At 35.1% G+C, this 23303-nt stretch overlaps 1 protein-coding gene across 1 annotated transcript in view; it reads right to left on the bottom strand.

Moving 5' to 3' along the window:
- Nucleotides 1-23303, bottom strand: part of EYS (eyes shut homolog) — a 676382-nt gene that overhangs the window by 452578 nt on the left and 200501 nt on the right. Inside the window, exon 13 of the mRNA XM_040698528.2 lies at nucleotides 20590-20711. Within this exon, the coding sequence (XP_040554462.1) occupies nucleotides 20590-20711 (122 nt within the window). The remainder of the gene's footprint in view (nucleotides 1-20589; nucleotides 20712-23303) is intronic.

The raw sequence follows: 23303 nt of genomic DNA, 5'->3' as shown, positions 1-23303 counted from the left end.
GTTTGTGGGGTACAATATCCATGCCACATCAAATGAAACAGTTATTACTAAACAGTTATTACCTTATCATTTCAAAGTCCTGACTCTTCCAGCAATAAAGACTCAAAATTAAGTTACTGCATCTTATTAATGGGAAGAAAAATAGTCTTTTCTAAAAAGACCATTTCATTCATTACATTAGAAAGCCAAGATGATTTTTAGGCTCCTCAAACAAGCAAACAAATAATTATATAAAGATAATTCTTTATTTGTGAGATCATACACAGATAAGATAATTACTGCTCAATTTCTGCCCTTTTTACCAACTTCTAAACTCAGATAAAAAGTTCTAAGAGTGCTAGCAAAATATCATTAATGTTTTCATACAGCTTTTAGGGAGCAAAATGTAAGCATGAGAGATGTTCTTTGTGTTTATTCCTTAATTGTTTAGAAAATATGTAAACTTACGATTTTTTTTTTTCACTGATTCTTGGTATTTAAATAATGCCAAGCTTTATAAAAGTAAATGTTTACAGAGCCTTTCTTATAAGAATTTTGATATTTGTGAAAAAATGACAAAATTTAAAATTAAAAAACACCAAATTGCTAAATAGAGCATATCATACATCTCCAGAACAACTATGGAAACATACGACTTATGTTACAGTTACACAAATGGCATCTCATGCTTTCTCTCTTTTAAAACACCTGTAGGAACAATAGTAAGAAGATAACTCATCAGAAATATCAAGAATAGTGTTATACTCTTTCTGGTCTACACTATCAGTTGTGAGAAGAACTTGAAAGTTATTGAAATGGTATTCTAGTTTAAAACAGCAGAACATTCTTTTAAACAGAATAATTTATAGCATTTTCATAAAGAGAAAGCGTGTACCAACAGATGTAATATAACAAACAAGATTTAAACTGATTTGAAATTCTTAATTTTAGTTAATTTCCCTTCCTTCAGAATCTATATGAAATATTTGCTTTTGAATGACTAAATTCAAATACATTGATATTCCAAAATCAAATAACACACAATTATTTTCTTTAAACTACTTATTTATGTTGTAATATATACCCATATACTGCTTTAATTGTGACTTTAATATAGAGATCAGCTTCTGCAAATATAATATGTTAACTTTGCATATAGATTTCTCAAAGTTCAAAATGGCAAAGTGTAACAATGAATGGTACCCACTATTGTCTATTCTGGAGAAAAGAAGGCTGAGATGCAACTTCATTACTCTCTGCAATTTCATGAGGTGGTGAAGCACATAGTACTGGTCTGTTCTGCTGGGACACGATAGGACATGGGGGAACACCACAACCAACCAGGGGAGGTTTAGACTGAACCATGGGAAAATTTATTTTCTGTAAGGGTGGAACAGGAACAGGATTCTGGAACAGGAACAGGATCCTGGAACAGGATTCCTAGCAAGGTGCTTGATACCCCATGCTTGTTGATGTTCAAGAATCATTTGGATAACACTGTCATTAATACACTTTAACTTTTGTCTAGCCCTGGAGAGGTCAGGCAATTGGACTCAATAGTACTTGAAGGTCCCTTCCAATGTAACTCCTCTACTCTACTCAGTTCTAGGCATCAAATCAGAGGTAAGAGTTTTAGGAATCACAGAATGGATGATGTTGGAAGATGTCATTAGCTGACTGTCTGTGAAACTATTACTTTGCATAGTAGAAGAGAACACTGTGCAGTTTTGGGTGCTGCAATATAAGGACATAAAACTGTTAGAGAGCGCCCAAAGGAAGGCTACAAAGATAGTGAAGAGTCTTGAGTACAAGACGTATGAGGAGCAGCTGAAGTCCCTTGGTTTGTTCAGCCCAGAAAAGAGGAGACACGAGAAAAAAGAAGCCTCATGGCAGCCTACAGCTCCTCATGAGGGGAGCGGAGGGGCAGTGTTGGTCTCTACTCTCTGATGACAGTGGTAGGACCAGAGGGAATGGCATGGAGCTCCATCGTGGGAGGGTCAGGTTGGGAAAATGTTCCTCACTGAGAGGGATTTCAGGCACTGGAACCAGCTCCCTGGAGTCATGACATGAAGCTGATGGAGTTCAAGAAGCATTTGGACAATGCTCTCAGACACAAGGTTTGATTTTTAGGTGGATCTGTGTGAAGCCAGGAGTTGGACTTGATGATCCTTTTGGGTCTCTTCCACCTAAGGGTATCCTATGATTTTATGATTCTAGGTTGCTGGGAATCAGAGTCAACAAGAGCAGGTTGTTCAGGTTTGTGCCCTGTTGGGCTTTGAGTATCTCCAAAAACTGGAAAGCTCATAACCACTCTGGGCAACGTGCTCCAGTGTCAGGTCTCCCTCACAGTCAAAAAACACTTTTTTTCTGTGATTAAGTGGAATTTCATCTTATTCACCTTATGCTCATTGCCTTTTGTCCTCTCACGGGATTGCACTAAGATGACTCAGGTTCCATCTTTTTCATTCCCTTCCATCCGTTATTTATACACTTTGCTACGAGGCATTCTGAGGCAAAGGCATCTTTTCAGCAACATATTTTGAATCTTAGAATTCTGAAGTGGCTTTCCATCAATTAGAAAAGCCCACTGGTGTGCTTGTTCCTACCTAGCTCAGCTAGAAAATCTGGAAAAACACCAAATCTTAACAGAAGCAGTAATGCAGATGATTGCACTTGAGCAAAACACATTTCAGAAGGAATCATTCTTGCTTTCAGATACCTTACAGAAGAGAAACAGAAGAAATTGGCATTTTGAGCCCTCTGTATCTTCTTCCATACTTATATAATCAAAATACTTGCCTCTTCACAGATAGCATCCGGGAAAAAAAAAAAAAAAAAAAAAAAAAAGATGATACATGGATAATGGAAAATAAAGGAAAAAAAACCACAAAATCACCTACAATAGAACTGTTTTCTCTTTAGGGGTTCAGTCAAGGCTACTAGAATCCTGAACTGAACCCATGATAAACTGTGCCCATAATTCACCTGCCTTTCTATTTGATAGGATCTTGATTAGAATGGGCAGTATGTTCAGTGAAGTTTAGGTCAGCCTGTTAGCTATACAGTACATGCAGTAATGGTCCATTTTATAGCTAGTTTGTATTCTCTAGCACATCGAATCATGTCAGCTAGCAGCATGAAAAGCTACAGTGCTCAGTAACGAATTTAATCCTTGTAAACTGGAGGCTATTAATTGTCTGAAGTAGTATGGAAAGCAAGCTCTCATTTTACATGTAAGGTTTTGAATTTAGAATACTGTTCACTAACATGCAGCACAAAATTTCAGGCATATGCTTCCAGTCACCATAGAGGCCGCAAAAATTCATTTCTCTTGTTACTATTTTCTACACAAACATTTTTCTTCTATTATAGTTTAAACATTTTGTTCCTCAGACAGGACAACATAGGGATTGCTAGTGGAAAGTGTCCTTGCCTATGGCAGGTGGTTGGAAATAGATGTCCTTTAATCCAAATGATTCTATGACATACAGTCTGAAAGGGAAAACTGACAGATTTTGGTGGGGGAAAAAAAAAAGTGGGAATAACTATTCTAGTGCACACAAAGGATGCAGGAAGAAGTTTTACCAGAATCTCCTTGAGAGACTATGGCTTAGCAGGGACTCAACTGCAGGTAATATGAGGAAAATAGATTAAATGTCAGCACAAGCTTTAATGGTACACAGCATTAGCACCGAAATGAAAAAAAGCTAACAAAAATGGCAGCAGTATATAAATGAACCTGCTCCAGTATAGCATGAAAAATGTAGACAACTAGAGGTAATTATCAGTTTGTATGAAACTAGTTGCTTATTCTGTTCCAAATTGCAATAGTAATATGGATTTTTATTTTGCTTTTTTTTTTTTTTTTAACATACTTTATCATTGCAATACCTTTGTGTGTAGTAGCAGTGAGGTAGGGAATTTTTAGTCGATTAACACAAAGTTACAGAGGAAAACAATGGCAAAGATTAAAATTCCTCTTTCTTTTATTGCTGTGGTTAGTAGGCAGGGCCAGTTCAGGACTGCTGAAATAAAGTTACTGCTCACTTGTTGCTGTTTTCTGATATGCACCAGAAAACTTGTTACTGTGAATAACAGGAAGATCTTTTTCCACACCAACACTGTCTACTTCAGGCACTTGAATTGAATTATATAGTTTGGTGCAGGTGTACGACCTGCCCCCAGCTTCCACCTGTCCACTGTAAGGAGTGTTGAGCACTGTGAAAGTAGTCCAGTATCTCAGCTTATGGAATCACCACTTTCTTAAGACTGTTTTGGTTAGTCAATGAAGTAGTTCAGTGCCTCAGGCTGTCAATCTGACAAAGGGAAGTTTTATTAGGAGTGAAATAAACAATAATTTGATTTATGTTTTCAATGATGAAGATTAAACAAAGAAATAAATAGCTAAGAAGTTCATCCATATCAGTTCATCCATTACACAATGGTTCTGATGCTCCAATACATTCATGTCTGCCATTATCAAGATATAAATATCTTTCCAAACTTTGTAAAAATGTACAGCAAGAAACAGACCACATTGGAAGAAATCTCCGCCCCCTCACCTCTCTCTGAAGAATTAATCAACAGATGAGTAAAGGGCAATTTGTCTTTCACCAAATTGATAGGTGAGTATCAATTCAGCAATTATAAAATACTTCATCGGCCTTTTTCAACTGTTAGAATAATGATGGGAAGCTGAATTTATAAAAAACAAAACTTTCACCTTTCAAATACATACATCTACAATTTCTTAATGTAGCATACGTAGATGCTGATAGCTTATGAGAAGTATATCCACCACCTGCACTCTTCAAGTTGAACTTGAATTGCTGGTTAAGAAAGCATACATAAAACACATGGAGAATAGTACTAGAAATGAACTCTATTGTGTGCCTGACTGTTTTAAGCTTCTAAGAAGTTTCCATTATGGAACATTAAATAGTAAGATGATCAATTAATGTTGTGCATGAAATGTAAATACAATGGTCCTCACTGTCATGTTACCTTGGAAACAAAATTCATCTATAAAAGAGGTCTACAGTAAAATCTACACTGAGTATCTTTTAAGATACTTGGCCACGCTGAAACTTGCCTGATAGAACCTTCACTCTTTTTCTCTGGATGTATACTGTATGAAGGCTGTTGAACACAATGCGAGAAAAAGTGTTTCTTAAGTTAATGCTACTATTTACAAAACAATCTCTTCTTTATTCTGAATATATTACTTTTCCAACTACTGACATAACTTCACTGCTGCTTTGTATATTATTTATTCACCAATAGGAAATACAAAGCACTGAGTGAATATATGCTATGGTTTGATGCCAACAGCCATTGCTATTATCTGCATGAGGCATATGTTAAAAAAGGTACTTGCATTTTTTCATTCAGAGTACAATTTGAAACATTTTTACTGCTTTGGAAGTTTCTGAAACAGGAATCAAACCTGAAGGACAATACAAATAAAGGAAAAAACAAAACAAAACAAAACAAAAAACCTTCTCAAAGCTGAAAGTAAAAGTGGGTATTGACCTGGAACTGAAGGAGAAGGATTTCAGGGGTACACTGCTGGAAAGAGAGATAAAAAGATTATACTTCTACTGTAATTGTGTATAAGTATACCTTTTGAATGTTTGATATACACAGAGAAACTTAAGAGGGCTTAGGCAGTTCTCTTATTTTTAGAATGTAATGTTCTCTCATGTTCTTCAGTTCCCATAGTCCTCTGTTCAAATTATTTTTAACAACTAAAGTTTATCCTTATATTTTTATCCAGTGATAAGCCAAAAAAAAAAAAAAAAGTTTTTGAGGATCAAATCCATAAAGCTGTATTTGTTTTCCAGATATTTCTTTCTTAATACTCTATCTAGAGCAATGAGTTCAGACAATCACAATGTTACATTCAGCTCAAGGAGACAGAAAACTACATTTCAACTTTTACTTCAAGCAATGGTTCTGCTGCAATGCACTCATTTATGTTTTAGAAGCTATTGTCTTATGTCCTAACAACAGTATTTCAGATTTCAAATCCCAATTTTTTAATACAGCTAAATTTGAAAAACTAAATAAATGTACATACCTATATTAGTTATTTTTCTATATCAAAATGCAGGAAAAATCATAGATCATTGAATTGGATGCATCTTCCAGTCTACTGGACCACAGAGTACACACAGTTCCTCTGCATATTAATCCAGCTATTTCCTATTTATCTTGAGAAGGATTTTGAAGCAAACAACCCTATCTACAAAGATAGATGAAATTAAATTATTTTCTGTTTCCGTTGGAAAATGTTGAAATAATTACAAGTTGCCAGCAAAACTGTCACTAGAGGGCGATCTCATTAGAAAGAACGTGCCCAAAAGAGCACAAACACTGAAGAGTTCTAGTTAAGAAAGATGCTACAATGCAAGTAAAACTAAACATTACTGTCACTCGAGACGTATGGCTTGGCACCAGAAGATACAGTATGGTTTGGCATCAGCAGTCTTGTTTATAGACCATGACCAAATAGAAAACATTGAACTGCCTTCAGTCTTACTTCTTGAAATTCCTATTTTAGACACGATAGGAATCCACCAAAACTGAAAACAAAACAAACAAACAAACAAAAGAAATTGTTTTTAAGGTGCTTATTTTTCCATTTGCTTTGCACTTCTACTTACTGCATTCAAGAATTAAAAAAATATTTTGAAATTATGAAATCATCCCTTAAAAAATTTCATCTCTTAAAGTCTCTGAGTTGAATCTGAAGGGCAGCATAGTCAGTTCAGCTTAGGAAGTCAGCACACAACAGAGAAAAAAGAAGAAAGATTTGGCTAAGTTTGTGTTAAGTATGCAAAAGTGCTAATTTCTTGAATTACTGCTGATCTCATATGGATTGCCTGTATATTCTGGCATATGAAGTTGCCCTTTCGACTAACATCATCTATTACATAAACCTGCTTTAGACTTGCCCCTGTTCCTGACAAAAAAGGTAAGGGAAAAGAATATATTCCTTCTTATCTTGCCATTTGTTTTCACTAACATCAAAAGCTACATTCTTTGTCTGTATGTCCTTTCATCCCACACTGCAACAATGACAATCAGTACAACAACAAAGTACCTCAAGATTGCTTCCAGCAGGCTAGGAGAAAACATACTTTCCATCATTTTAACAGGCAATTCTTCTCCAAATACTGAGTGAATACCTCCTTGTGAAAACACAGCATCAGTTAATAAATACTACGGTGAACATTACACAAAGCTTCGGTCTCCAGTATCTTGGATGTTAGTGATTCACTTCAGTGGAGAAGAAAGAAAACTTTCTTCATTCCTTTAAGAACTAGAGGAAAGCAATTGCCGCGGTGTGCTCAGGAAACTCACATTACATAAAGTTAACATTAGAGCTCAGATGTTTAATAAATCACCTGGAAAACTCTTCATCCTTGAAAGATTACTGAACAAAAGGCTTCCATGTCCCTAGCTGCCTGTTCTCTTGCGTTCTTCTGTCTTAACTTAATGACAATCTGATGAAAAATCTGGCAGTACTGGGTTTACTGCTGCACCCGCTGGAATTGGTCTCTTCAGTTCCACTTCCCCTTGGAAATCTCTTCCTCTCTGTTACAGTTCAACATAAAGCATGTAGTTGATTCTGGAGATTGTCTCAATGCCCTTTTTTTTCAGTCTAGTCCTGCTCTGATATTTTCTAAGTTACTGTGCTTTAGCACACAGGTTTTGAGATTAGTCCTCCTTGACCTTGGAAATGTGAAAGGAAGAAGCATGTCATGCTGAAAAAATAAAACCTGCCACCAGCAAGCAGGTAGGAGCCCCTGCAGGTATTTGTTAAACTTGGAAAATTCAGCAATGCAACGGTAGGTCAATTGACCTTAAAGCTCTTCACCTAATGTACAGAGATGGCACACTGACTAACATAAAGAAAAATGAAATCTTCAGGTATATTGCTGACAACAAAAGGTAACTTTTGCTTTAAGGAAATAAAGGAGATCATCCTTGGTCTGTTCTTAACTCCACAGGCAAGAAAAGAAGAAGTAGTAAAGGTAATTACAACTGCTGATCTTTATTAGCAATAATTAGCACAACAACACCTACTTTACAGATTGTCTCTTGCTCTCTACTTTGGGTCTACTCAATCTCCAAGAAGTAAATCAGAGAAGAAACTGTCTTGCTTAGTCTGACAGCAAGGCACTACAAAATCCAGTAATAGCATCGGGAAACAACATGCATTATATGGACTAAGATTCTGAGTTAAAAAAAATCTTACTCTTTTTCCTGAATTCCAAATGCAGAATACACCGGATATATTACACCTAGCGCAAATTAGGTGCCTGTAAAGAACAGATAACCAAGGAGTGCTATAGTATTTAGTATAAAACATGTCAGGTCATTAGGACATCAGTTAAAAGAACAGACCCCTATTTCTATATTTTAAGAGCACTAATCAAGCATTTTCTAAACTCAGCAGTAGTTGATATATATCAAAGTTTATCTGGTGAACCATTTAGCATGTGAACAACACTCACAATGATAATTCAATGTTATAAACTCAGCATTTCAAAGTAGCCTATATGAAAGTCTACAATTTGTCATTAACACTGGCAGTATAGAAAATACTCTAGAAACAGATTAAGATATCTCTGGTCTCACATTTGTTAACAGAATAATAAAGTTATACACAATCTGATTCAATTTTAGTAAATTTCACCTTTGTTAATGATTTAACCTACTATGTTGAATTATGATCTCTCTGTTCACTTAATCCTGTATAACTGTAAATTCCTAACAGTATATGAGGCAGAAACATAAAACATTAAAACTAAATTTACTAAAGATCACTTACAATAAACTTACTTAAGTTTACCTACCTACCTACGTATATATGTTCAAAGGCTGCAGTCACCACTACCTGTGCAGAGATTTCCCTACTACAGACTCTGTTAGAAAACAAAATTTGTCTTGCCATGTCTTGGTACCAAGCCTCTCAAAAATTGCCTTCTCCTTAAAAAGATTATTGTACTGATAGAAAACGAAACCAAACAACAAAAATAATTTGCAATTGGGTTCCAAGAGTCAGTTATGCCTTTACGTATCTTTGAGATAAAACAATCCAACTTTCTACTCAGGCTGTCTCATTGAGTTATTTTAATAGAGCAAATTGATGAAAATTTTATGACTGTTCCTTCCTGACACAGAATGAACAAACCAGGAGATATGCATAACAATACTTGTATGTGCTCATGGTGTGGTGTGACTTTTAGGTTTGTGCTTCCTTTTCTCTGCTTGTGACCTTCAAAGACAAAGTCTTCCTACTTTCACTGTGATAGATCTCTTTCACACATTCAAACTGGCATTTGGTGGAAGTAAATATGGTAATTCCTGATTCTGCCCCAGTCTGCTTGCTTTTGCTGAAGTGACAGTGTTGTTTTATAGAGAACCTATAATAGCATACTATCTGTAATTGCAGTTTAAATAAACTGGTTTTTTTTTTTTTTTTTTTTTTTTTTTTTTAATACTTCAATTGATCTATCAGAACAAAGCAGTTTAAATCCCAGGTAAAACCAAGATGACAATTAATGAAAATTTAATTACCTGTAGTAACTACTTGTAGAGGAGACTGTGTTGATTTTTTAATTATGCATTGTGTAAATTTACCTACACTAGAACTATTTCTTGTAGTTTATACATGTGCACATGTATTTCATACTGTTCTATCACATCTATATAACAATTCATCTCAAAGATACAATTGCTTTATTCGAATATTTTACTCTTTTTCAAGTATTTTCTAAGCACATAATTACAATCATGTCATTGCTAGAATACTTTTATTTTAAAAGTAGAATTGTTTACAGAGATGATTGACATTTGTTTCATTACTTTTAAAATTTCTTTAATCACTTTTTTAATCTGAGAAAATACCTTTTTTTTTTTTTTAACTTCCACCAGCCATAAGCCACATAATACCAGTTTCACATGTTAGATTGCACAAACACTATTTTATTAATAGTCTTGCAAAATTATTTTTCATGTTATCTTCATCATCCCAGTGGCCTGAAGACAGAAATATGGAAGTCAATGCTGTGATGCAATTCAGTAATGTAATACATAACTGAAACACAGTAAAACACAAGGCTTAATTTCCTCCTTTTCATCTCCCAGAACAGAACAAATTATAATAGCTAATATTCTTAGTAAAAAGGAGATTGTGGCTTTCATTCAAAACAGAATGTCTCATAATTTATGATGAAACCTTGCTTTTTTTTTTTAGATTATGAAGTTATTTCAGGACAAAAACAGTACAGGTTACATTATAGTACTTTGGCATTAGAACTGACAAATTTATTTATGAAAATTTTGATTCTTAACTACTTTTAAATTGCTTTAAGATGGTAGGTAAAATAAACTATGAAGTTTAACATGTGCAACATATTCATTTTCAAAGAAAATAAATACAGATATAATAGTAAAGAGAATGAAGAGCTACGCACTGTTCTCTATGGAACTGCTTTTTATCTATTCTGCATGGTTTACCAGGATATAATGTCAGCAGCAATGCTCATAATCTTTTCTGTTTTGTTCCTTTGTACGTGAATTAGACACTGCTGATGCATGGAACGTCTAATCCGCAGCTAACAATGACTGATGGCTTTCCCATTCATTTCTAATTCGCTGTTTTAAAACTGCCGGTACCATTTTTTGCTTGCTTGATTAAACTTCATATTTTACTAAGGTTTCCGGAAAAATAAAACTGAACATGTTGTTAGGGAACTGTTAAATGAAGGGCAAAAGAATAAGCAAAACTGAGCCTACAATGAATCATTTGCAACAGATGAGAATTATAATAGATTTGGATTAGAAGTAATGAGATAGTGAAGTCTGTCTTGAAAATTCTTGCAGCTATGTTCTTTTTTTCATGGCATTATTCCTACCCACTCTAGTTTAAATTCTTTTCTCACTAAAAGAATACTTAGTGGTGATCACATTTTTGTTATTGCCCAGAGAAGCAGCCACAGAGAGGAAAAAAAAATAATAAACACTGAATTTTTATACCAATATCATTGCTATATAACAAGATGAGGAAAATGACTACCTCTGAAGATCAGTCAGATTAAAAAAAAAAAACAAAAACAAAAAACAAAACAAAACAAAAAAAACTAAGTGAGAAAAATTACATTCTTTCTCTAAGGATTATACCATAAGTAGGCAATGGCTAAACAAATAAATCAAAGAAACAACGCTATCCGTTTTCATTTGTACTGAAAGCAATTGGGAATTTTTTGCTCAATTGTTTTCATTAGACCATATCACATAATGAACACGCAGCTTTTTTTCCTCTCTCACACACCCTCATTAAGCTTTATCCACTCTTTTATGTAGTACTTTAGCTCATATACCTGCCATCTACTGCTTAACCACTTTATGGTCAAACTTGAAAAACAGGAATACCCTAAGATGGTCCAAACTGTTTCTCTAAACCTCCGCCTCTTCCATCTTAATGCTTTTTAATAGCAAATTTTAAATTAATTTGTTTAATAGTGCCATTTTTAAAAAGGAATTCCCTGAGGTTTTCTAATCCAGCTTTTGTCAAACTACTGCAGAGTCAATTCTTCCACCTCTGGAAGCCTATTTCACTCCTACTATTTCTAATCTTTCTTGGCCTTTGGATACCAAGTATTTCTATGTCTTTAAAAGCACCAGGGTACTGAATTCACCTGTTACACACTTTAGACTACTCAGTGTGTGCTTATATGGCTTTAAAGCTGGTCCTTACAGATCACTGAAAGATTTCTCCTTTGGTCCTTACTCTTAATACCCTTCCAGTTGCACATGTTCACTTTTCTGTGCATTTTCTTTTCTGAAGTTCAATCCAACTTTGAAATTAAGGAAGCTTAGGATTCAGAACAGAAAGACAAAAGGTACCACATTCTGCTCTACAAATTTACCCTAACAATTTTTCTCCAATTAGTTCTCTCTGTTAGTACAGGAAAAGACACGAGGTAGGATTAAGAAGCAGTGTGAGTGTCCTAGCTGGGCATCAGTTGGTAGGAACTGAGCTATTGCTCTTGTATGACTTGTATTTTATTTAAGTATATTATTAGTAATATTCTTGTTTCCCTTTTCTGTCTTAGTAAATAGATTTTATCTCAGCTCACAAGTTCTACTTTTTTTTTTTTTTTTTTTTTTTTCCTCCTTTCATTTCTCTCCCTCATCCCACTGGGAGGGACAGGGGGTAAGCAAATGACCATGTGGTGTTTAGCTACCTGTTGGGTTAATACATAACAAGACAGTACATGTTCTCCAAATCATTTATGAATTACGTCAATCAATACTTAAAGACACTATGATCTCCATCTCACCTCATAATCTGCAAGAGAAGAAATGAAGGGGAAGCTTACATTCATGTTTTCTCCCCCATCCTCACTTCCACCACCAGAGGAGAAGTGAATCTCAACAGCAATACAGTTCAGTCTCTGTCTCCCTTTGTCCTTTCCTTCATATTTTTATAAAATGTTTCCATATGATCGTGTCTGAACATTGTTGAATTAATATCACTACTCCGTATTTTTCCACTTTTATTATTCCTAATTTTTATAAATACTGATATAATAAACATCTTTCTGAGCAAACATGGATCTTGCTGTTTCAAAGTATCTGAATTCTGAATGCATATGAGAACTGAAAAATTGCAAGTACAAAATCCCACATTTCACATGCATGAAGAATTGGACTAGAGAGGAGTTATAAAGTGCAGAATGACTCATATTAATTTATGTTTTATAATTAAAAATCTCTACTGAACCCAAAAATTTGAGTTATCTACATATTAAAACTGATGAAAAATCTGACTGATGACAAAAAAAAAAAAAAAAAAAAAAGAGAGAAATGCACAAAAACATTAAGGCAGGAAGAGACCTTTGGAGATTGTCTAGTTCTGGATCTTGTCCTGCTGGGTTTTGAGTATCTCCAAAACCCTTATGGGCAACATATTGTAGTATTTAATCACTGTTAGAATAAGTAAGCTTCTATTACATTTAAGTAGACTATCTCACATTTCAGTTTGTACCCAACTACTTCTTGTCCCTTCTCTGGGCACTGCTGAAAAGAGTCTGGCTCTGTCTTCTTTACCTGTCTCCTCCCCTCTGGTATTTACACACATTGACAAATCATCCATTAACAAGTCCTGTCATCAAATGACACCAAGTTAGTCAGACATGCTTTTCTCTTTGCAAATCCATGCTCCTGTCCACATTCTTTCATGTGGTGTGTGGAAATGGCATCCAGGATTATTTGTTCCATGATTTTCCCCACAGACTGAGGCTGACTGCACAATAGTTCCCCAGATCCACCTTGCTTTTCTAGAAGAGAGCAGTGATATGTTCCATTTCTGGCCTTCCCTTTTCTGATTTTGTTTGTATTTTCTTCTATACCTACATCTTCTGGCTTTCTTCAATTCTCAAGAACCTTTCCCAATCACCTAAACTTTGCAAAGATAATCAGGAGTGGACTGACAGTGATTCCCTCAGCAATCATGGGCACATTCTATCAGGTTCTTGAAGCTGGGCGTCTCTCAGTACCATCATCTATCCCTTCCAGTGCTGCTTTCTGGCTCAGCTTCACCTGATTCAAATGCTTCTCTTGACAAAATTCCCATCCCTCCTCTGTTCTCAGGTCTCTGAACCTATTCTGTAGCTTCAAAACTGCAGATAAGGGAGGAGTCCTCATCCTAATGAGGAGGACAAGCTTCCAGACTTCATCATCACAGTCTCCATTTCCCAATCTCATAAACACAGACTGTGCCTGTTTTTTCCTTCACTGTGCTTACACTATACTTAGCATTTCAAATTCTTGTAACTGCAGTCTTGGAGAAGATGCTGTCACTCTTTCAATGATCTCTGGAGCTGTGCAGTCTGCTGACAGACTACCATAGCTCATTTACTTGGATACACAGATCACCCTCCAGAACACATGTACCTCCTGCAGGCAAGGATGCTACATCCCCTGACCATAACCTCAGCAAGAGGCCCCAGGACTGAATAATTGCACCCTTCTTTGGGAACTCAGTCTGTTCTGTGGTCTATGATGTGCAGGGATAATTATTCCAGTGGGTAGTTGGGGATTGAACCCTGCAGCACCTTGCTACCATTGCTAAGCATATGGAGTCTCTGACAGAATTTCTGGCCCCCTGCTACACTGCTGTCTCTGTTGGCTGTGCTCTAGGACCACTGGTAACATATGCCCTCTCTTGCACGTTCTGAATGAATGCTTGGTTCTCCCTTATGAGAAGTCAGCTGGAAACAAAAAGCTGAAAGACTCCTTTTTTTTTAAATCAAGGAAAGTTGACAATAAGGCTTGTGAGAAGCTGCTACAGCTTGCTAGCCATCACAGCATTCTGTAGCTGTCCCTTCCCCGGAGCAGGAGGCATCCTGAAGCTCCTCAAATTGTTCCAGAAGTTCTATGATGACCCCAGATAAAGTTCCCAGAAAATCTAGCATCTGTCAGCCTGCATCCAGAAACCACTGTGCAAACCGCTGCATGTTAGGTGCACTCATATTTACATATTATTAATATTGAAAGTGTAGAATGTAACAGTATTTTGTATTTTATTTTTTTTAACCTATAGGCGTGATGAATTTGGGTAAGTTTTAGCACATTTCATGCACTCAAAATTACATCATTGATTTTAGAAACCATTTTGTACTCCCTCCACTTAACCAACATTCAACAAGTTGATCATTTCATGTCTCTTTGGGGGTCTGCAACCAAAAGATATTATAAAGTTTTTATTTAAAACACATCACAGAGCGATTTAATATGCCAGAAGGAACAATGAGAAGTAAAAGTTGATGAGCTGGCTTAGTGTATTTTCATGCCTTGATATTAATTTCACAAGAAATTTTGTATTTCATTAGGATTTCAAGTAAAAATGCAACTACACTTTCAGAAAACTGTTAAATAATGGTCAAAATTTCCCCCCAAGGGCTTCAACGTGTCAGTGACTTTTTAGTACATATTACTGAGCAATATTTTGTTGTTTGCCTCAGGCAACAGAAACCCTACAGCTGATTTTTCACATTGCATTGTAATAGGCAGCACACTACACATTTTCAGTTGTTAGTATCATTACCAGTGATAAAAGCATAAAACACTTGCTGTCTTTGGAGGAAATACTTGTTTGCTCTTTCACATTTTTTTTTTTTTTTTTTTTTTTAGATAATTCATTACTACACCTCCCAACTGGCCAAATAAATCTTTTGAAGATGACTTTGAGTAAGAGGCTCATACATAATTGGATAGTAGAGTAAAAATAAAATTATGAGTCACAACAGAAGATGTCAAAAGCACAACAGTGAAATGTTTTGGGAAACATCCCTGCAGCAAGAGAGAAAGAGCTCGCCAAAGAACCCTGAAAAAATGCCAGTTTAGAAGCCAGATGCTGCCTGCAAAAAAAAAAATGTTCCAGAGTTTGGCATCTGGGACTATTAAATGCCAAGCTGATTCCCATCTGTGGGAAAAGCTGTTTACTGCTTCTGGGGGAGAAAAAGTAAGAAGGAATATGGCAGTAGTTTAACAGACTGCCAGTGAAAACAGAAGGCAGACTGAACTCAGCATTCAAATTATAATCATATCACAATTTTCTTTTTATTTCCATGATAGCTTAAAATCTATTAATTCAGAAATAAGCATAATCTTAAAAATATAATAGACTCACATAATCATTTAGGTCAGAAAAGACCTTTAAGATCATCAAGTCCTACCATGCCACTGCCAAATCAGCAACTAGACCGTGTCCCTGAGCACCACATGTAATACGTAATGCATAAATATGCATACTTTTACTTACAGATCTGTAACATAATTTGAGATAACTTAGGAATCACCTGCTTCTACACCTATGCACAGAAGAATTCTTGCATAGTTTTAAGAAATTGCAGGGGCTACTTTTAACTTTACTTTTTTAAATAAATTCTCTCTAGAAGGGAAAAAAAAGAATTAAACAGTATGGTGCTTTCTGTACCAATAGTATAATCAAAGCTCATGGTATGCACAACGCTGAACGCTTCCTAATGGCGCAACTAGTCATTTTTTAAGAACTCAGACCAGGTAACTGACTGTTACAATAATGAAAAACTAGTTTTTGATTTTGAAAAGATGACTTGACTTCAAACAGTAACAGGCAAAATGGGGAGTTACAGGGTGAGATGTATGGACTGACAAAATAACAGGAAGCAGACAGATTAAGACTAACTCTTATTAACAGTATGTTTACCCAAATAAATTATTATCTAAGTAAAGATGAAGAAAGATATGCCTTAATCTTTACTTAGCATAGTACCTACATATACTCTATAGGGTACTATGCTAAGAAAATATATTAGTAAAGGTACTATTTGAAGAAGCACTACTAACAAAGACTTGAACAACTTAAAATGAGTTAAGAACTCAGAAGTCTTCCACTACAAACACAGCTCCATACTTCAAATGGAGTCTAAATGGTGGTAGGAAAACCAAAACCTCCTACAGGATAGGAGAAGCAACATACGTTCTTAAATGAATGTTTTAAAACAGACAACATTTTTGCACACTATCAGTAATTTCTCTAAAGTGATTAATGAACTTAGGCCCCATATTTAAACATAATTTCCAGTACTGAGAGACTTTCATCTTTGCAGGAGTTAGTGGGAGCCAGGTGTTTTAGCATCACTCATCTCTAAAAATGAAAGGCTAGCTCCTAGAATTAAAGACATACAAACAATATTGAAAACCACCTATCATGGTGCTGAAGGGTAACATTTCTCAGGTCTAGTGAAGAAAACACTGTAACTGTTACGAAGGATGCAAGATCAATAGAATCACAGAATCACCTGGGTTGGAAAAGACCTTCAGGAACATCAAGTCCAACCATGAACATGGCCTACGAAGTCTCATTACTAAACCATGCCATTAGTGCCACATCCATTTATCATTTAAATACATCCAGGGATAGGGACTCTGCTGCTTCCCTGGGCAGCCCATTCCAATATGTGATCACCCTCTTAGTGAAGAAATGTTCCTAATACCTAATTAAAACCCTCCCTGGTACAACCTCATTTCCTTGCTTCTTATCACCTGATAAAAGACCAGTACTCTCCTCACTGCAACCTTCTTTCAGGTGGTTGTAGAGAATGGTAGAGGTCTCCCCTCATCCTCCTCTTCTTCAGAGTGAATAACTTCAGCTCCCTCAGATGCTCCTCACAGCTCTTCTTTTCTAGTCCCTTCACCAACCTTGTTGTTCTTTTCTGCATACTGAGCCCTAAGGAATGCCACTATGATTGGCTGCAACAGGATTGAACTCCTTTCACTAGGGTTCATTGAGCCTGTCCAACCAACCAAATCTTCACCCAGCAAAATGCTCACCTGTTGTAATGCTATCATGTGATAGGAAACATAGCAATGACAGCAGGGTAGAGTCCCAAGCTGCAACAACTGAGGATAAGACTAAACAAAGCAGCCTTGGACGCAGAAACAAAGGAAAAAGGCTTCTTACCTTTGGAAGGCCTCAGGTAGGCAAGGATCTCCAGAGTGGAATCCTTACCCCACTGCCAACCTTTAAGTGAGGTCTGAGAGGGGGTGGATCCTGGCTCTCCCCCTTCTGGTTACTCAGGTGCATTGCATGCCCCTGAGCTCCCCTGGGTTGGCCCTGCCTTCCACCAGGTGCTCAATCACAGTTTCAGGACATGACTTAGCATTTCCACTACACCTGTCCAAGCTACTAGCAGTCAGTTTCTACAGGAGAATGCTGTGGGAAAGTCAAATGCTTTACTAAGATCCAGGTAAACAACATGCAAAGCCTAATCCAAAGCCAATCGTATAAGTGAGTCATTTTGTCACAGGAGATCAGGTTAGTCAAGCAGGACAAGCCTCTTATACATCCATGCTGCCAGCATTTAATTACTCCATTGTCCTGCATACGCTATTACATGACACTCACAATGTTCGTTGTAACAGTTTAAACTAATACTGCCAAGTAACATGAATCTATGGGATTTAGCCTAGGTATACAGTGCACATGGTTAATTCTCTAAGTTTTAAAGTCATATTGATTAAGGCCAAGTTTCAAGTTATTCTACATCATCAGAAATATTTCATCCATAAAACTACATTGCCTATTATTTTGCTAGTTTAAGAGATTTTCACTTAAAGTTTCTCCTAGTTAAGGTAGTAACAGCAAAAGAGACCCAAAAGCTTTAACTAGATTTTGTTGTTAGTAAGGCAGGGAAGACAACTGAACCGTTTGTCATTGCATTCCCAAAGCAGTGTTTGGCATGGTTTTGGTTGAGACAAACTAGTGCTCATTGAAAGCAATGGCTAGGCACAGCTCAAGAGTTATAATGAGCCAATGATCTTTTCTATCAGGCAAATAAGAACAAAGTTATCCTGTTTTAGAGTCTACATTTAATTTTAAAGATGTGGCTGGATGCCATTGAGATCAGATACTCAGCAGTTGCCCTGCTTATCTACCAGAAAAATGAATATTTTATTGTTGTTTTTTTTTTTTTTGAGAGGTGTTAAAACCAGTAACAGAGAGTCTTTTTCATATGCTAAGAGTAATTGTGAAAAAAGCAGAATATCTTATTATCTAGAGTAACTCTAATGACTGAAATGAAATTGCATATTATACAACAAAAACATTGGTCTAGTCTCATATTTGATGTGGTTCCTAAGTCTCAGCCTCCCAGTCTCAATTACAGGTATCTTGGAAGAAGTTGTTTTTCTTTGACTTATCATGAGGTTTATACATAATGATTCAGCGGTATGTCTGATATGTCAAACAGGACAAATAGCTGTGAGGAAAAATATGTGTAGTGCTTACACTTTAATTGAATTTTCCCATAAACATTTTTTTTGTAGCAGTTCAGTATTTGATGAATCCAGAAAAAGTACTTTTTGAGCATTTTTTTCTTCACTGTATAATAGGGAGTCCTTGCTCTTATGCTGTTGGTCCAGCTATGAATAAAAGCTAAAGAAGCCAAGTTGCCTTCTACAATATATATATCACGTTTCCAGAAGCTGAAGGAGTAGGTAAAATGTAAAGATAGGTAATAGCCACTGCAAAATATTCAAACACCATCCTTTAGGACACTGAAACTACAACAGCCTATATAATCCATCATAACATGCAAGAATTCAAATTGCCATAATGTAACAGCTAATCAGAGATAAGCAACAATTACTTTTCATTAGAAGTCTAAAAATAACTAAAATTTTCACAATAAAAGGAACTCTATAAAAAACCCTTCAGCAATTGTTTTTTCATGTCCCAATAAGCTCAAATAAGGGAATAAAGACATTTTAAAATATTTTAACATATTTTTCTCAACTACACTAGAGTCCTCTTTTTTGACTACTGAATTGAAAAAAAACATCTACCAAAAGTATACATCTAACAATATATACAAATGCTGTTAACTATGTATACAACGTACATATAAATTAATATCTCAATATAAAGTAATTCACAGAGGAGGTAAAAAAAAGAATCACTAAATTCTAAATGCCTCTTCTGACATTTTTTTTAAGAGAAATTTTAATTTTAAATTTAAGAGACTAGGTAAAAACACCTGCAAAGTTAGAATCTTTCCTTTCAAGTCACAACTGAAAATTGCATTTAGCCCAAACTAAATCTTGCTTTTCTCCTTATGACTCTCAAAATTCAAATTATGTAATTACATCAGGGTTGATAATGAAATGATTCAAATAAAAAAGTTATAAAAATAACGGACAAGATAAAATTGTCCTTGGTGCTAGGGAAATTGTTTGTTTCCAAATGTGGTACATTTTCTTCCTGTTGGCAGTCTGTATCATGAGGAATAGTATCACTGTGCAACAACTACACTGTGTATACTCATTATACTGTTCTTCAAGTCACTTTATCTGTACCTATTATTAAGAGTTTACATTCAGATACAAAATAGTTGTTCTAGTATTGACATTATAATTTAGATAAACCTGGTATAGATAATCTCTGGCTATAAATAATGGAAATTGACTCTTTATGGAGTCTTTATCCTCATAAAACAGAAACAAAACTTTTTTTTTTTTTTAAATCAAAAAAGTGAGGATGAAATAAAGGACAGTGTTTGTGTTAGAAATAATATGGTTAGAATCAAATCCTCACGTTTTCTTCCGACGTGGCTGTAAATCTTAGTTAAATTACTATTTTCTTGTCATTTTAAGTCACAAGGTGGCAGCAATGATATAATCTCTTCATCTAAAACTGCAAAAACACACATTCACTCCCACTACTTTAACTCTTAAAACTTCTCCACTGCTTACAGGGCATAAATGACAGAAAGAGATCATGTATTTTCTTTGACAATGTGCAGTTCCAGATTACTCGCTAAGTGTTTTGAATTGATGCTTTGTTTTTTTTTTAATTTTCCATCAACAACTCATTATGTTTGCTGACTTCAAATGAATGTGCAGTGAAACAGTGTATCCATGACAGCGGTTGTTTGCTCATCTTTCTGTAATAACACACCATTCACAGAGCTGAGAAATAAAAGAATAACTGGATACATAAGCTTGTCAGTTTTGGAACATAATCATATGGTGAGAAGGTGCAATGCTTACCGATAGCTGTTGAAAAGATCTGTGCAGGTGCCATTATTTCTACAAGGCTCTGAGTCACATTCATTTGACTCATATTCACAAAATGTTCCTTCCCATCCAGGCAGACAAACACACTGGTATCTCTGCAATGCATGAAGGAAAATAAATTATCTGTTACTTAAAAAAAAAAAAAAAAAAAGTAAAAAAAAAAAGTAAAAAAAAAAAAGTAAAAATACATTTACAAGAGTTATTATTTATCACTGCTATTTCTTGTCTTCAAATGGATAACTCACATTCTAAAACTTGAAAAAAAAATTACAAATCTATTGTCAGTTTGGCCCACTAATGTGATGAAGAAAGAGGAGAAAGAGGATAGGATATGAAGTATAAGACATTACTTAGTATCTTTTTGTATCATCAACTTGTATATCAAAAATACTTTACTATCTCTTTCTCCCTTGATCAAGAATTGTAGCACAAGGTAATAACCTCTTCCATAAAACTACCTTGCCTCCTCTGCCTAAACAATGGTACTTGCAACCATATTGTGTTGTATTGCTCAGTATGCAGATCAAACAGAACTCAATATAAAATAATTTATCATTAATATGTTTAATACTTTTGATTTGAAATTGTGCATCAGTATCTCAATTGTATAATGGTAGACAATTTATGACATGAGAACTACTGTCTCTTATACAGGTGTATTAGATAGTAATAAAAATAGCATAATTTAAAGTATTCTAGCTCTGCGGTGGCAGTTCTTAATATATTGATGATCAGATGTGAATGCAAAATTTTTTATTAGATTGAATAAAGCTTTTCAGCAGCATGTACATCCACCTTTAAATGGCATATATTATAGAATCTTTTTGATCACGCTGCAAAGCTATATCAAATTGTAATCACACTGTACTACTATCTCAAGCCTCAAAATAATTATCTGGTAACTGCATGCAAGGGAGTGTTTGACAGTTTCACAGAAGTTAAAAGCATAAAGCATCTTCTTCCTGCCTGTGTTCTAAAACAAGAGAAAGGTGAACATCTGTTGAATTGAATATTCATTAGAGATGGGCAGCACAGCAAACACTTCCATTCAGCAGAAGTTTTAATTGCTTCTTTTGTAACATGCGTACTTCTAACAAGGCTTCTTTCTATCAGGAGTTCAAAAATGCTTTAATGGTAAGCATGACTAATGCATATTATTTCATTACTTGCTAAGCATTGCAATAGGCTTCAGGGTAGATTTTAAAGCCTATTAAATTCCATGTAAATTGGAAAACATTAAGAAACAAACAGCAAAAAAAGTTTAAGGGTTTTTTTAAAGTTAAGTGCATAAATAAGCTGCCATAATACGATGATCAAATGTATAATTTATCAGTGGTCTGAGAGTGCAGATCATCTTGCACTGTTTTAGCCATCTGTACTTTGGAAACAGACATATATGATTGCATTTAAAACAGATCTGGGCTATGTACTTAAATATCATGGTAAACAGGAATTAATTTCTCAGTACAGCTTAAAGATAAATAAAGTGTCAGAACTTTGGAACAAATATATTTTTTTGCAATTGTCCTATGCTTTTCTATAAGTTCCAATAATATTCTTACCCACTCGTGACAAATAAAAGCTTATTTTATTGGAAAAAAGACATCAAAATTAAAAAGAAGGTAATTGTTTAAAAACAAGCTTGGCATGGTTGCCCTGAAGTGTCAGAACTGTTTCCAATATCCAGAATCAAGCTACTTACATGTATATGCTTCTACAGCTGATCAAGTCAGCTCTCATGCAAATGGATCTGCATATAATGCATTTGTGATTTGTATTTTTCCCAACTCACTGTATCTTTTTTGTGCTCATGGTGACTAGCAAAGATGCAAACTTGTTTAGGATGTATCAATGATTTCTATGACATAGATTTTCTGAATGCAACAAGATGTATTTTAAAAGCCAAAACATAATTAGAACTTGTCTACAACTTTTAAACAAATAAAAAATAAGAATACAGAAAAATATTGTGCAAAGGAAATGAAAAAGGAAAAAATGCTGAGATGTATTATATTACTAGCCCACACGTCTGTGTCTTCTATTACACCACAGACACATTCAAATTAACTGTTAACTATTTTAACTAACTGGACGGTTTTTCTGAGTTTTCCTCCATTTCCTGCTCAAGTATCAGCACATCAAAATAAATAATAGGAAAAAATAAACATGCCACAAATACATAATGCAAAAGTAGGGACAGCTAAACCATATTCACAAGTAACTATTACACTTAATAACTGTTCTATTGTTGAGATAGGCTTTCACGTATACCAGGAATGTGAAATAATGATTTTTTTTCTTATTATTTCCTAAAACCCTTCCAGAAATTGATTAAAAAATGGAAGTAAAAAGAGGCTGAAAACCATTCTGCTTAGAAGGCAGTAGCGTTTTATGTCTGGTTTTATTAAAAGCATCTAATGATCAGCTATGGAAATTCTATGCTTTGCAGATTTATTTCTCACTTTAGGAGAGCTGTCACATCTAGCACAACACATTACTCACATGCATGTATAATATGCATGCAGTACATATAAAAGAGGAAAAGTTATATATTATTTCATCTTTGCATTCCAGTTTAGGCCAACTGAAGATACCAGATTACAATAAATTATAAGTACAGATAAAATAAAATAGATATAAATAAGATAGAGAAAATACGTTGAAGAAAAGGACCCATAAGTTCTTGT

Source organism: Gallus gallus, chromosome 3 (assembly GCF_016699485.2).
Source record: "Gallus gallus isolate bGalGal1 chromosome 3, bGalGal1.mat.broiler.GRCg7b, whole genome shotgun sequence".
In the NCBI taxonomy this organism is placed as follows: Eukaryota; Metazoa; Chordata; class Aves; order Galliformes; family Phasianidae; genus Gallus; species Gallus gallus.
Note: the sequence above shows the minus strand (reverse complement) of the source record. Positions and strands in the feature narration are given on the sequence as shown.